This window comes from Cervus canadensis, chromosome 3 (genome assembly GCF_019320065.1).
Source record: "Cervus canadensis isolate Bull #8, Minnesota chromosome 3, ASM1932006v1, whole genome shotgun sequence".
Classification (NCBI taxonomy): Eukaryota; Metazoa; Chordata; class Mammalia; order Artiodactyla; family Cervidae; genus Cervus; species Cervus canadensis.
The window spans coordinates 23,501,405-23,516,614 of NC_057388.1; the positions used below are offsets into that span (position 1 = coordinate 23,501,405).

The following is a 15,210-nucleotide window of genomic DNA, read 5'->3' on the forward strand; positions in this document are numbered from 1 at the left end:
AATGACCTTTTCATAAAATTAGCCTTCTGAAGGAGAAAGCTACCTGTCAGAGGCTTTCTCTGAGAGCAAAGTCTAACTAAAAATGAATTGCTAAATTCAAGTGTGTCCATAGGAGTTTCTGGCCAGAGTGAGGCAAAGTGGTCTTCAATTAGTGGTAATGCTCAGTTGCTAACTCATGTCCGCCTCTTTACGACCCATTGATGGTAACCTGCCAGGCTCCTCTGTCCATGGGATTCTCCAGGCAAGAATACTGGAGGGGGTTGCCATTTCCTTCTCCAGGGGATCTTTCAGCCCCAGGGATCAAACTCACATCTCTTGTGTCTCTTGCATTACAGGCAGGCTCTTTACCAATGAGCCACCAGAGAACGTCTTCAATTAGATACTGATTTGCTCTTGATGCCCTTAGATATTTTGTCACCCTAGAGCGTATTGTTTGATACTTCTGTTGTTCAAGCTCATGTCTACCTTTTGTCACCCAGTTAGAAGCTATAGCGAGATGAGAAGATAATTTTATCTTTGGGCTTTGTGGCTTGAGCTAGGTTTGTCTTGTCCCCTTTTTGAACATTTTGTGTTTAAAAACTCTATTTGGTGAGTAAACCAAATAGCTTTTCATGAAAGACCAGGTTGGGAAAAAAATGAACAGTTTGAACACCCCCTAAAAGGATTTATTTTTTTTAAAAATCATGGCTCACTATGGAAGCATATGATATTATTTTCATACATGTATATGTAAAACCATTTTTTTTTTCTTTTTTTACAAAAAGCTGTTGTAACATGAAACCATCATCTAATCAGTAGGTTCACCAGTGCTTCGGCCTTCTCCATAGTTTTCCAAAACCTCCTCTGGTTCCCAGTCTCAAGGCCCAACACAAAGGGTGGATCTTGCAGATTTTGTGTTTTCTCTACAGTTCAGTCTTCAGCAACTTGAGAGCTTTCTTCATGTTGTCGAGCACTAATAGAGGAAAAAGTTACAAGAGTCAACACATCATCAGAATTATATTAATAGTTATAGTTTATCCCTAAACTCTAGTATTCCAGTTCTTGTTTAATAGGTGCTGTTTTATCATAGGGTGAATAGTTGGTAATCTTGTAAATTTTTTCTAAAAGTACATGAAATGGCTTTCATTATAATCCAGATCTCTTCCAGTGTTTATTAAATTCATTTTCTACAAGGCATGGTGATATTACCTGTGCAGAATACCTGCCTTTAAGGAGCCCAAAGTCCTATTAAGCTTTATACCATTATCTCAAGAATGTTCAATACACTTGGGATGTGCATCCCCTGGTTCTCTCAGCACCCACTGGGGGCATTGCTAATGGAACGGGACCTTCTTTCCTGCTGCTAGACACAACCTCACCATCCTTCCCAATATAACGTTCTAGGTTGATGACACCCAATTGACGTTTCTGTGATGATGAAAAATATTCAGTGCTTGTTCATTAAGTACTTTAAATGTGGTCACTGTGTCTGTAGATCAGAATTTTTTTTAATTTTCATTTTTAACTGTAGGATAATTGCTTTATAATGTTGCGTTGGTTTCTGCCATACAACAGGGAGAATCAGCCGTAAGTACACATGGGTCCCCTCCCTCTCAAGCCTTCCTTTCACTCTCCAGCCCAGCCCACCCCTCTCGGTTGTCACAGAACACCAGGCTGAGCTCCCTTTGTTATGCAGCAACTTCCCAATAGCTCTCTGTTTTACACACGGTGATGTTTATGTTTCCATGCTACTCTCTCAATTCACCCCATCCTCTCCTTGCCCCACTGTGTCCACAGGTCTGTTCTCTATTACTGAGTCCTCTCTTCCTGCCCTGCAAATAGGTCATCAGTACCATTTTTCTAGATTCCATATATTTGTGTTAATATGCTATATTTGCTTTTCTCTTTCTGACTTACTTCAGTGTGTGTAACTGGCTATAGGTTCATCCACCTCACTAGAACTGACTCAATTTCATTCCTTTTTATGGCTGAGTAATATACCATCATATATTAGTATCACAACTTCTTTATCCATTCATCTGTTGATGGGCGTCTAGGTTGCATCCAGGTCCTAGCTATTGTAAATAGTACTACAATGAACATTGTGGTACATGTGTCTTTTTGAAATACGGTTTTCTCTTGGTGAATTTTGTTTAATTTTCATTAAATTTACTATTAAACAGCTCCATGTGGCTAATGGCTGACAAATTGGACATTGCCAGTCTATACAGTCATTAGTCATTGAGCAAATTTATCCTTAGGGCAAAACCCAGTTTTCTTCCCAGAAGGACTAATTACATGTCACAGCTAGGTACAGTTTCCCATTGAGGTTCTTCTGCCTTGAATCTCAAACTTTTTTTTTTTTTTTCCATTTTATGGCAACCCCAGGGGAATTGAGTATCTTGGCAACTATTTGGAACCATCTTTCTTACTGATCTTTAAAATTGAACTCAAATTCAGCTTTAATAAACTGGATTAAATGGTTTCACTTTTGTTATTTGTGAAAAAAAATTAACAAAGCATGCAGATTATTACTATTACCCTGGTACTATTACTACTGTACTCAGTTTTGTGGTAGAAGGAGTTACTTGTGCCAAAGAGAAACGTGAAAAGCAGGTAATATGGTCCTATGGTCTTTCCCTGGAGGGAAAGACACCTAATCTAAATAATTCTTCTTTGAGATTTTAAAAAATGAGATCAAAGTGAATGTGATTTGATGGAGAACCACAAGACTAAATATAGTCAGACTGTTTCTCTGGAGTCTCTTAGCACAGCTTTTTTCCCCTCCCGATGTAGACTCTCTACCCATCACAACAGCAATTCTGTGGATATTCCAAGGAGGTAACACTTACATAGAGCTGTGTCTGAAGGTTCATAAGCATAGAGACGGTTTGAGTATCTTCCAGTGATGTCAGCTCTAACGGTTAGGGATGGGTCTACAAAGAAAAAGTCGAAAGGAGTGAGGTATTTTGTTTCAAAGGAAACTCTTTTCCAGAGGAAGCCTACGTGTTTATTTGCATCCCATGAAAGCCTACGTTTTTATTCACATCCCATGAAAGGAACACGAGGTGCCCTGCTGGATGAGATTCTCCTCCATCCAGTCTGCAACCCAGCTGCTGCAGCTGGTGCCCAGAGCCAAACTGGGAGCATTCAGTAGCCGGGCAGTAGTATTTGTGGAAAAGGTTACAGACTCTGCTGTTCTAACTATAGCAGCCTGAAAGCAGGGTAATATACATTGTTGAAGTGGTGTTTTGTTTTTGGTGAAAGCAATGGCCCTCTCTACTAAAGAATTATTTTAAACTTTTGAAGTGATTATGTTGTAATTGAAATATGTTACCAAGAACAGCCTAGATAATTAGAAACTCACATCAAATGATAGTTATCCAAACCAAAGTTTTTTTTTTTTTTTAATAGAAGAATTCAAGCTCTTAAGAGCAGCCAAGGTAAAATAATTGTGTATTGTCCTCTTATGACTTTTTTTTTTACTTTATTGTTAACAAGCTGCATGTTAAAAATAGAGATTTGAGAGTCCTTTATGTATATATTCCTCTAGGTTTAAGTCTTTTTATTTTTCATGTTTTACATTTAACTTGAAGTTACCAATTAATGAGGAAAAAAAGGTATAAACAAGATACATCCAAAAAAGAGGTATTAAGATATACAGAGGCCTAGCAGCCTTTCCTTAAGAGAGTGATTAAAGGAGCCTGTGGTCCATTACCTGAGAATTAGATGCAAAGGACACATGAAACCCAGCCTCATGCATGCCAAGTCTGTCACTGGTACTTGATGGACAATCCCTGTCATTTCAGAATGTTGGACTGGGACCAGCAGACATAAATTAGAGGAAACTGACCTGTGTTCACTCTAGAAAGACTTAAGATCTACTCTAATTCTGCCTGGTGTACACACAGGGTCTCACCTTCATAATCTATTTACTGAAGAAAAGCTTTTAAGTCTCCCAACCATTGGCTCACATTCCCTGGCTGCCCAAGGGAGTCACCTGCAGAGCGTTCAAAGACTGCCACCTGCCTTCCACCCCGTGAGATTCTGATTTAACTGGCTTGAGATGTAGCCTGGGCAACTTGATTTTTCAGATCTCCCAGGCAATTCTAATATGCAGGCCTCGTGGAGAACTGCTGAACTGGAAGAGCACCCTGCCTGGGACCTGGTTCTTATGACCAGAGGAATTAGACAGGGCTTAAAATGCCCTTGGGTTTCCCTGGTGGCTAAGACAGTAAAGACTCCGCCTGCAATGTGGGAGACTTGGGTTCCAGCCCTGGGTTGGGAAGATCCCCTGCAGAGGAGCTTGGCAACCCGCTCCAGTATTCTTGCCTGGAGAATCCCATGGACAGAGGGAGCCTGGTAGACTATAGTCCTTGGGGTCACAAAGAGTTGGACACAGCTGAACGATTAAGCACAGCACAGCAGACTGCCCTTAAGAGGAGCGCTGAGGACAATTCCTGCACAGAGTTTGGCAGGATAACCTCTAAAGGCCCTTTCAGTGTAAGGATTCTAAATCTTCTAAATCCCTACAAGACCAAAATTGTAAGATTAGCTCTGGTTCAACCTTGCTCCTTTCCTCCCTTCACTTTTTCTCTCTGTTGTGCAGGTTAGTGTGAACATGGATGAGTTACGCAGGTGAACCCCCTTGCTCAGCCTGAGGTGTGCTATGTGATGAATTTAATTATGGATGGTCCACTTTTTCCAGTATGACTTTGATCAAAGTGAAAATGTTAGTTGCTCAGCTGTGTCTGACTCTTTGCAATCCCATGGACTGCAGCCTGCTAGGCTCCCCTGTGTATGAGATTTTCCAGTCAAGAATACTGGAGTGGGTGGCCGTTTACTTCTCCAGGGGATCTTTCTGACCCAGGGATCAAACCCAGGTCTCCCATGTTGCAGGCAGATTCTTTACCGTCTGAGCCACTTTGATCAAAGCCAAACTCAATTCATTTGTTCAGTCATTTAACAAATATTTACTGTAAGCCTACCACAGGGTCATTCTGAAAATATGATGATGAGGAAAAGATCTAGTCGCTACCACTTGGGGGTCAATAATTATTTGACAATCACCCAGTAAATGCAAAATTATAACTGAGGAAAGAGTGACCATTGAGAGGAACATGGTGCTACAAGACACATCATGGGGCTTTGAGCAGGTCTGTGAATGACAGTGATTACCCAGGTGACCTGGGGAAACTGAGGCAGGGTGGGGGCAGACAGGAAACAGCATATGTAAAGTACCAGTGGCAGGAAGGAGCATGGCTCCTCTGATTTTTTTTTTTCTTTCAGCCCATATTCATAACACACCTAAAAACTAATGATCAAAAGCATCAGAAAGAAAAACCCAGCACACAAAGCAATAGGATGCCTGATTAAATATTTACAGGCATGATATAATTCGGGGAAATACATTTAAACAATGAACAGGGTACTTCCATCTCAGGTGTTCTTATGGCAGAAAATGAGAAGTTCAAATTAGCAGATGAAAAAATGTCATGTATGAAAATAGGTAGGAGCTTGCAGTTTCTAATGAAAATGTTTTGTGAAACTGAAAGTTAACAGCTGGCCCCCCACCCCCCACTCCAGCTTTGTCACTTCTTGGCGGTGGTGAAGCAACAGGTGGGGGCGTGCAGGACGGAGGAGAAGATGTGGCAGGGTTTGTGTAGTGTTCAGAGTGTTTTACCTCATCGCCACTGTTACTTACCAACAAACAAAATCCTGGGCACGTATTGGCCATCAGGAGAGAGGTGCTTGTCAGTTGTTTCATACTAAGATGAAAAAAAAAGCAACTTTCAGTTTGTTTATCCTTCAGTTATTTTCAAACTTGTTATAAAAACATGTCCATTCCTGGACTAAGGACTTTAAAGCACTCTAAGGCACATCTCTAGCACAGAATTTATGATGCAGATGGAGAAGCTAGTTACATGCATGAAATAATAAGCTAGAGCAGAATGTGATGCAGAACAGGAAGTAAAGAGCTGATGTCTGTGATGAATAAAGAGCCCCAGAATTCAATAAGGGAGAATTTGGGAGGCATATGGTGTTCAGGGAACGCATCTTGGATGAGGTAGGAAGAAATAGATCAATGAAAAAAAAAAAAAGGAAGTCATTTTTGGAGAAACTACAAAACAAACAGGATTGTCTTGAGAATTCATCTATCATCGTTTAATTCAGAACTTTATTGAGCAGTATACTGCAATTCTCTTGAATTAATGCATGTCTTTTGGGAGATAGGGGCTTCCCAGGTTGCACTAGTGGTGCCCATCTGCCAATGCAGGAGACACAGGTTCAATCCCTGGGTCGGGAAGATCACTGGAGTAGGAAATGGCAGCCCACTCCAGTATCCTTGCCTGGAGAATCCCTGGTGGGCTGGTGGGCTACTGCCCATGGAGTCACAAAGAATCAGACACAACTCAAGTGACTTAGCACACATTGGGAGACAGAGAAGGAGAAGGAATATTGGGGATCCAGTGGGTGAAATGTTATGATGAAGGATATGCAGGCACATTGAGCGCCCAGAGTAGGACATTTAACCCTGTCTGCAGGTTCCATAGAGCTTTCTGAACTGGGTGAAGAGAAATCTTTAGAAAATGAATAGGAGTCAGTTACATGGAAAAGGAGGTCATTCTGGGCAGAGGAGGGGGGACGATGATACAAAGGCAGATGAAAGACCTAGCAGTTTCTATAATCGAGTATTTGGATGAGACTAAAGGGTAGGGATGGCTTTTGGATGGCTCAGTGATAAAGAATCCACCTGCAATGCAGGAGATGCAGGTTTGATCCCTGGGTCAGGAAGATCCCCTGAAGAAGGAAATGGCAACCCACTCCAGTATTCCTTCCTGGAGAATTCCATGGATAGAGCTTGGTGGGCTACAGTCTATGGGGTTGCAAAAAGTTGGACTGAGTGACTGAGCACACATGCAAAGAGATGCTGAGGCTGTAGGAGAGATGATGCTAGAAAGCTACTTCAGGGGTGGCTCGTGAGTGGCCTTGCACACCTCACCACAGTGTTTAGATTTGCCCGTAAATAGAGAAGAACCACTGGAGGGATGTTAGAAGAGCCGCGATGCCAATTTGGTTTTTAGAGTAATTCCTCTTGACAATCGTGCGGGGTCAGACAGGATTTACTTTGCAGTCAGAGAGCCACTTACTGTATACTAGCAAAGAGAAAAACTCTTAGACTAAAACAGCAGTCCTGGGTTTATAGGGAAGTGACCAATAGTAAGACTATTTCCAAGTCAGAACCACAGGCCTTCATGACTGCCAGAGGTGAGGTAGAGAGTCAAGTCTAGAATAACACTCTCATGGAATAGGGAATGGAGAAAAAAGAGCTTTTTAAAAACCCTGTTATGTTGATAAATTCAGTGTTGAACACGTCAAGTTAAAGCTGATTGCAAGATTTCTGAAATTCGGTTGTGGACACAGATTGGAAGCTGTTGTGTATTTGAGGAAGACGGGGGAATTAGCAGTGAACAGGTCTGGATGAAATTGTCCATAGAGAATGTAAAATATGAAAAGAGAAGTAGGTCGAGTAGAGATCGGGAAGTCACTTATATTAAGGGGTAAATGGAGGAAGAGGAGCATGTGGAAGGAGGTGAAGAAGAACAGCTGGTGTGGATGCTCCTTGAAGAAGCTCATCTGTCAACCCAGGGAGAGGAGAGAGAGGGAGAGAAGCCCCCAGGAACACAGGGTTAGGGAAAGAGTTTTCTGAGTTTTTACTGATCACTTGCCTTTGAAACAGAAGTGGATCCTGTTTCTACGCTGAGTAGAACTTATAAAAACAGAAAGCTTTACCATGAAGAGAGGTGGTGATGGCCAATTAGGATGGGGAAGCATTGGCCCACAGCATTCATGAAGTGATTAGATTTGGGCACCAAGAGAGCTGTCTCTTCCAGGGAAAGAGAGGGCACATGGAGTAGGAATGAGTGGAGAGCAGCCAGGACTGCAGGGGAAAGCGGCACAGCAAGGAGTTGGTAAATGACAAAAACCTCCCATTTATTACAGCAACAAAGACATCCTGGACCACAGGAGAGTATTATTCAGTCAGTTTAAAATTATTCGTCACGAAACAAAATCCCTGAGTTGGGAAGATTGCCTGGGGAAGGAAATGGCAACTACTTCAGCATTCTTGTCTGGGAAATTCCGTGGACAGAGGAGCCTAGCAGGCTACAAGTCCATGGGCTGGCAGAGTCAGACACACCTGAGCAACTGGGCACGGATGTGATCACATATATATGCACATATGTAAGCAAAATGTAGACATGCAAGATAGACGCAAAATAACATCTTTTCTCCCTGTAGCCTATGAAATGTGATATTCGGAACAGATCCCCGTTAAAGTAGTATGCTTAAGACATATAGGAAAAAAAAAAAAAGACATATAGGAAAAAGAAACCACCCATTTCAAATACTGAGGGCAATGGCAGTGAGGAGGAAGAGCTAACTTACAACTAGATTGAGGAGGACAAACTGCTCCGCCAATTTCTGGATTTCTTTATTTTCAGCAAATGCCTTCTTTAAAGCTATAATGCAGAGAAAAATAGTTTAAGCATTCATCTCATCACCAGGTAAAACCATGGTTCTCTGTTAGATTTTAAGTTGAACTGTATTTTTAATACAGTATTGAACCCCACCCTTTCTGCAAATGATTAATGAAGAAATATCTAGACCATTGACCAGCTTCGCTTCTACTGCTCAGCCAGTCAATCATTCATCTCTTAATTTTTTTTAAACCTGTGTTTACTGAGTGGTTACTATGTGGCAAGACTGTTTCATGGCCTGGGAATAGAGCAGTGGGAAAAAAATAAAACGTGCTTTCTTCATAGGACTCATGTTTGCATAGGAGACAGATCATAAACAAGCAAGTCGTTTACGACTTTAGGTGGAGATAAGCACTTTGAAGAAAAATAAAGCCAAGCAAGAGGTTTAAAAACTAGAGAGTGTTTAGGGTAGACTTCTTTGAGGAAATGACATTGAAGTGAGAGGCTGATGCCTTCAAAGATATTAGGGATGCATCCTAGGGTGGCCAGGTAGGTGCCTGTCACAGATCTAGCAAGATCTCATCTAGGTTTGGACCAGGGGAGTAGCAGTAAGGTAGTAGGAAGTGTCTGCACTGGGGCAGCAGCTATGTAATATATGGGGCCCAGTGGGCCTTTGTAATATATACGGCTTTACCTCTGTCCCAGAGCTAAAGAATCCACCTGCAATGCAGGAGACTTGGGTTTGAGCCCTGGGTTGGGAAGATCCCCCTGAAGAAGGAAATGGCAAGCCACTCCGGTATTCTTGCCTGGAAAATCCCATGGACAAAAGAGCCTGGTGGGCTACAGTCCGTGGGGTCACAAGAGTCGGACAGCAACTAAACCACCATCACCAGTGCCAAATGAAAATATGGAGCCCTTTGTTCCATAATTACTGTGACTTTTAAGATGGCAGCAGCTGATCTTTACAGCAAGCATAGGAGCCTTCTAAGCACTGTCCTGTGTGACTGTGCAGGAGGCTGGTGCTGGCCTTCGGACACAGTGTGAGGTAAAGCTTTGGTATTTGCTGATGTATTGAATGTGGGATAAAAGACAAAGCAAGAAGTCAGGGATGAATTCTAGAGCTGGTGTTTTCAAACTGTGAGCCAATGGTTAACACAAAATGTGGAAATATTTGAAGTTACTTCAAAATATGTGTTTACCACATAAAATATTCTTTTTAATTCAACTGTGCTGGGTGCTAAGGGTATAAAGATGAGAGATCTGGACCCTCCCCCTAAAGCTATAAACCTATAAAAGAAATTATATTTAGAAGTATAAATTACCTTGACTGTGTGGGCATTCATCCAAGTGGTGAATAATCATCAAGGGTTTATTGCTTCAAGAGACAAAGAGATATTGGATCATGTTTAATGAGTAGGATTTTGTGTGTCACTAAAGATCGCTAGAGGGCTCTCTTGAGAGCTTTGAGAGAGTTCCCTAAAGTTTGTCTTTACCTTGTCTTGGATTTGTATAAAGCTTCTTCATATGTCTGGGTCCAGATGAGTTGGTCCCCCCAACCTAGAACAAAAAAACCATATCTAAAACTGTTATGCTTTCAGACCCAGAACTATTGAAAAACAGTTGTAAAACTGGGATTGTTATATACTTGATGCTAAAGAAGAGCAAAAACCTCTAGAGAAAACAGAAATAATGGTAAACTTTGATAAATGTAGAAAGAACATGTACAAAAATATGTTCACGCAGATCTCAGCTCTGAGAGTTAAATCCTTCCCAATTAAGTATAATTGGAGGCCAACGAGAATGTGACTCCTACCTCTGGAGAGGGTCTGGGGCAGTTTGAGTTGAGGGTCCTTTGTGTCCTTCTTAGCTCCTGGTTTGACGGTGGTGTCTTTGGCCAGAGTGTAGGAGAGGGCCACCAGCAGCAGGAATGCTGACACTGGAATCTTCTCCATGGCAAATCTGATATGGAAAACAAGTAAATTAGCAAGAAGCCAGTACAACAAAAAGGAAGTAGCAATTTTTTAAGCTCTTCAGATTGCAGCACAACTGTGGGACCCAACAAGAATTGAGGCTTAGATGGGATTGAACACGTGCAATTGGAGTGAAAAAATACCTTCCACAGAACTTTCCTAAGAGTGCATAGTATACATTTCTATCTATCCACCTCTGTATAGATATAGATCCATATAGAAAAAAAGTATACTGATGAAGAGCTCCATAGTAATATACAATGTAGAAATATACAGATATATTTTAAGAAAATAAGGAGATAGATGTATCTATTCTTATAGCTAAGGGAATTTGCTTTAAATTTTATATTTTTCTAAAAAACTTCATGCTAGAAGACATCTTAGGGGTTATATCCTCTTTTCCCACCTTCCCGGTGTCTCATTTTGTAGGTGAAGAATCTGAAATTCAGAGAAATGAAGACCAATGAGATGGGCATAGAACCAAGTCTTTTGGATCTTGCCACTTTGCAGTGCTGGCTCCCATCTTCCCATTTGGAAAAAATTGCCCTAAACATACATATTTCTTTAACATTTTGTTAAAATGGGGACACTGCCATTGAAAAATAAGATATGAGTGAAATGATTTATTTCATTTAGAAACTGCCAACTTTATCTTTTAACTAAAGGCTTGCACACACACAGCTGTCTCCCTAGTGTAACATTCACTCAAACTCTAGATATATTGGTTCTGAACTGGTTAAAATACATCAGTGGAAGTTTCTTCCAGTGAACCAATTCTTTGACGCTTAGTGTGGACCTGTGTAGGTAGGTGGTTGTGCACAAAACATTTCTATTTTATCCCATAAAATATTCTACAGGACACATCACACAGAGAGACCAACCTCATGGATGTCTCTTTGTTAATTTTTTTTTCTTTCCAGTATTCCAAATTTAAATATCAGGAAATGTTGTACTATTTCAAAGCAGATGCTTATGAATGGGAAAGAGAATAGCAAGGTAAAGTCCATGGGTGAGTGAGGAAGTAAGCGAGCCAGCAAAGTGAATTGCACTAGCGGATCACTGGGGCCATCCAGGGACCATGACGTGCAAAGCTGGAGACTTGGGGTGCCAGTAAAGCCAAAGACTGAAGTTGGTTAAAAAGAAACACCTAACCCTAATATTGGTGTGTTTCAAATTAAATGAACCCTGCAAGAGAAACAGGATGGGCCATCAATGTTCAGTGTTTTTAAGGAGTAAACTTTCTCATATTCTGATAGCTTGAGGGAAAACCTGTGTTAAGCATGGTTGTTTAGTCGTGATGTCGTGTCCCACTCTTTTGAGACCCCTTGGACTGTAGCCTGCCAGGCTCCTCTGACCATGGAATTTCCCAGGCAAGAATACTGGAGTGAGTTGCTATCTCCTTCTCCAGGGGATCTTCCCAACCCAGGGATTGAACCCACATCTCCTGCATTGACAGGTGGATTCTTTACCGTTGTGCCACCTGGGAATCCCTTGTTAAGCATTAACCAATTAAAAAAAAAAAGGCATTGCTGAGTTACCAAATCCAGATGATGCCTTGTATTAAACTGACCAATTATTGTCTATGTCATAGTATGTAGTAGCCACGCAATGTCTCACAAAAAAGACATAAGTGAAAAACAGGGATACACTGTCTTCATTTTCTATACCCATAAAGATACAGAAATGCCAGTAACAATTTTTGTATACAGTATTTTACAGAAGCAACCCAAGTGTGCTGCAAGTCTTCTAGCCTTTTTGTTACAAAGACTTCTTTTTCATGTCAACAACAATAAAAACCAAGAACCCTTATGTGAGAATAATTACACTGTTCAGGATAATGGTTGATTCAGAAAATATCATGGCAAGTAATGACTTGAAATTTATCGACAAACGTTTGATTATATATTTTATGTATGGCAACAAATGTATATTAGCAAAAATAGTAGTAAACAGGTGGTGAAGTATTTATTTAATCCACTGACAATTCTTGTTGTGCAAGTGGCCATTAGGACCTCCTATTATAGCTTTGCAGCTTTCAGATTGGAACTATTGATACCTTATACATGTTTTATGGCAGGATGACTCAAGGGAGCCGAATATAACTCCTGCTGTACAAATAGGATTTTCTGAGATTCACTGTACTGTTTTCAACACATCAATTTTTAGTCCTGAATTGACTGTGATCTGCAAATTGCATGCATAAACCACCTCAAAACAGAAAGCTAACCATGGAGGACACTAATAATTTGGAAAGACATACATACACACACTAAGAAACCAGCCCTTTCCACTGGTCATTGTATCTCTGTCTTCATCAATGAATGCCTTGCAGGAGGTTTCAGTGTCCTTGTTCATAAATGCTTTGGGAAAGTAACCAGATCTCTCCTTTTACATTCTATCCTATGAATTTAAAGACTGAATAAGCAATAAAGATATCTTTATATCAGACACAGAAGGAGAGCTATTTCCTGATTTGCAATAATATTCTGATCTGTAATCCCCAGCAGCTAATCTGAGCTGACGTTTCACAGTCCTGCAGGTCTTTGCTTTGCCAGTAAGAAAGAAACAAGCATTCGATGGTGATCGGGGCTCAGTAACCAAGACGGGAGACCCTGGGCTGTGTGTCAGGCTTGAAAACTCCAGGAGTTCGCTTACTCTTAAACCTCTCGTTTTCTGGGGGAGCAAGCATTACCTTGAATCAGCTCAGGATCACTCTTCCACAGAGTCCCAGGAAGCCTCTGGTGGAAATTCCATCAATTCCCTCTCCAAATCCCATTTTGCAGCTCCTGGAACTGCCCCGCACTCCTGTGCCTGTGGATTGCCTCCACCTTTATGTGGTAACCAGAGGCCAAAGCTCATTCTAACAGGTGCGCGTCTAACAATGCTGTCAGGAGACTTACCTGGATCTCCCCACCCACCTGTCTGTGTGAGCCAGGCGGCCTCGATGCAGTCCAAGCTTCCTAGTATGCTGGCTCAGCCCACACCTCTATTTATGCACCTGAGCACACCTCAATCCCACCCACTAATCCTGTATTCACACGGTGCGGACTCTGAAAGGAACTTTCTTTCCCCAGGTCTTCCTGGGGCTAAAGAGTTCCCTGTTTTTTAAAAATAATGTTGCAGACGGAGTGCCTTTCAGTATGTATGCCTTTAACTCTTTGTGAAAGCATACTGTTAAGAGATTTGAGAAAGGTGGGCAGAGTGCCAAATCCAGGTACGGTTTAAATGAAGACATTTGATTTGCCTGAAGGCTGATTTGTCTTTATGTGATTGGATGGAGTTTGTGGTTTGTAGAATTTTTTTTTTCTCTCTCTCTTGGGCGGATTGCCTCTATTTAGTTAGAAACACACAAGAGATGATTCACAGTTCTAACCCCTATACTCATATAAGCTTCTGTCCTCCATTATGGTGTAAATTATTTCACACAATGTACTTCCTTTTCTTGGCAAACAAAATGTGTATTCATTGTAGGTACAAAAGTAATCCAAAACAAGCATTCATATAATATATTAAAACTAAAGAAGTTACTGAAAAAAAGATATCCTAACACTATGAGTGTTTATTAATCACCTTGCAGGAACTTCCCTCCAAAGAATTCAAAGGTATTTCACAGATATTTTCTCATTCAATGGCAAACTTTCCTGCTAGGCATAACAGGAAGTTATTTCCATCATTTTTCAGACCTATAAACTAAGATGTGCAACTACTTTCTCATTTAAATTTATGCAATAATTCACTCAACATTTTAAGACTGGACTTGGGTTTTCTGTAAAAAATTTTAATCCTGTGAAAACTATGTGTAATCCTTAAAAGTTCAGAACAGAAAAATTTTTAACAACAGAAAATTAGCTAATGAGATGCAAGCCGTATAAAAGAAAAATTTGTAATGAGTTGAGATCATACTATTTCAAAATTTTCTCAAGTAGGTGAATTTTTTGATAAAGGCTGAATTTCTGTGGGCAAAATAGGAAGTGATTTAAAAAATGGTGAGTTTTCATTTGAAATGAGTTCACAGAAATAATTTCTTTAGAAATTTGAATAAAAGTAATGATTTGAGCTCAACTTTGAAAACCAGTAAGCCTTTTATATGGGCTTCCCAGGTGGCTCAGTGGAGGAGAATCTGCCTGCCAATGCAGGAGGCACAGGGGACTCAGGTTTGATCCCTGGGTCAGGAAGATCCCCTGGAGGAGGAAATGGCAGCCCACTCTAGTATTCTTGCCTGAAAATTCCCATGGACAGAGGAGACTGGCAGGCTGCAGTCCATGGGGTTGCAAAGAGTTGGACACAATTGAGCACCCACTTCACCAAATATTCATTGAGCCTGATTATGTAGCAAATACTATGCCTGACATTAAAGATAGGAAAATGAAAAAGACATGGTCAGTTATTGAGGTAGACAAACACATCCGTAGACAGTTGTGATTCAGGATGGTAAGCCATACCATGGGAAAACAAAGGCATTGAATGCATTATCCCTAGTGTAAGGTTATTAATGATCTGATTGAAGAGTTAAGGTTAACCCACACTAAAAATTAATCATCTGCATGAGAAGAACATGCAATAATGGATGGGTAAATGACCCTGATGCTGGGAAATATTGAAGGCAAGAGGAGTAGGGGGTGTCAGAGGATGAGATGGTTGGATGGCCTCACCAACTCAATGGACTTGAGTTTGAGCAATTTTGGGAGATGGTGAAGGACAGGGAAGCCTAGCATGCTGCAGTCCGTGGGCTCACCAAGAGTCCAACACGAATGAGGGACTGAACAAGAACAAGTGGTATA

The 15,210-nt window shown here is 41.0% G+C and overlaps 1 protein-coding gene across 3 annotated transcripts; it reads right to left on the reverse strand.

The window, feature by feature from the left end:
• Window positions 1–638: 638 nt before the first annotated feature.
• Window positions 639–13,501, reverse strand: AGR2 (anterior gradient 2, protein disulphide isomerase family member). Of its 3 annotated transcripts, none has more exons than XM_043462778.1 (8): window positions 13,348–13,501; window positions 10,273–10,418; window positions 9,953–10,016; window positions 9,782–9,834; window positions 8,428–8,501; window positions 5,684–5,747; window positions 2,832–2,915; window positions 639–952 (listed from the first exon to the last, which is right to left on the reverse strand). In XM_043462778.1, exons 2-8 carry the CDS (start codon window positions 10,409–10,411, stop codon window positions 903–905), a joined length of 528 nt encoding a protein of 175 aa, XP_043318713.1. In that variant the 5' UTR covers window positions 10,412–10,418; window positions 13,348–13,501; the 3' UTR covers window positions 639–902. The 3 variants fall into 3 exon arrangements, with proteins under 3 accessions (XP_043318713.1, XP_043318712.1, XP_043318711.1); XM_043462777.1 differs by having other exon boundaries at window positions 13,330–13,460; XM_043462776.1 differs by lacking the exon at window positions 13,348–13,501 and adding an exon at window positions 13,122–13,266.
• Between the last annotated feature and the right edge of the window lie 1,709 nt (window positions 13,502–15,210).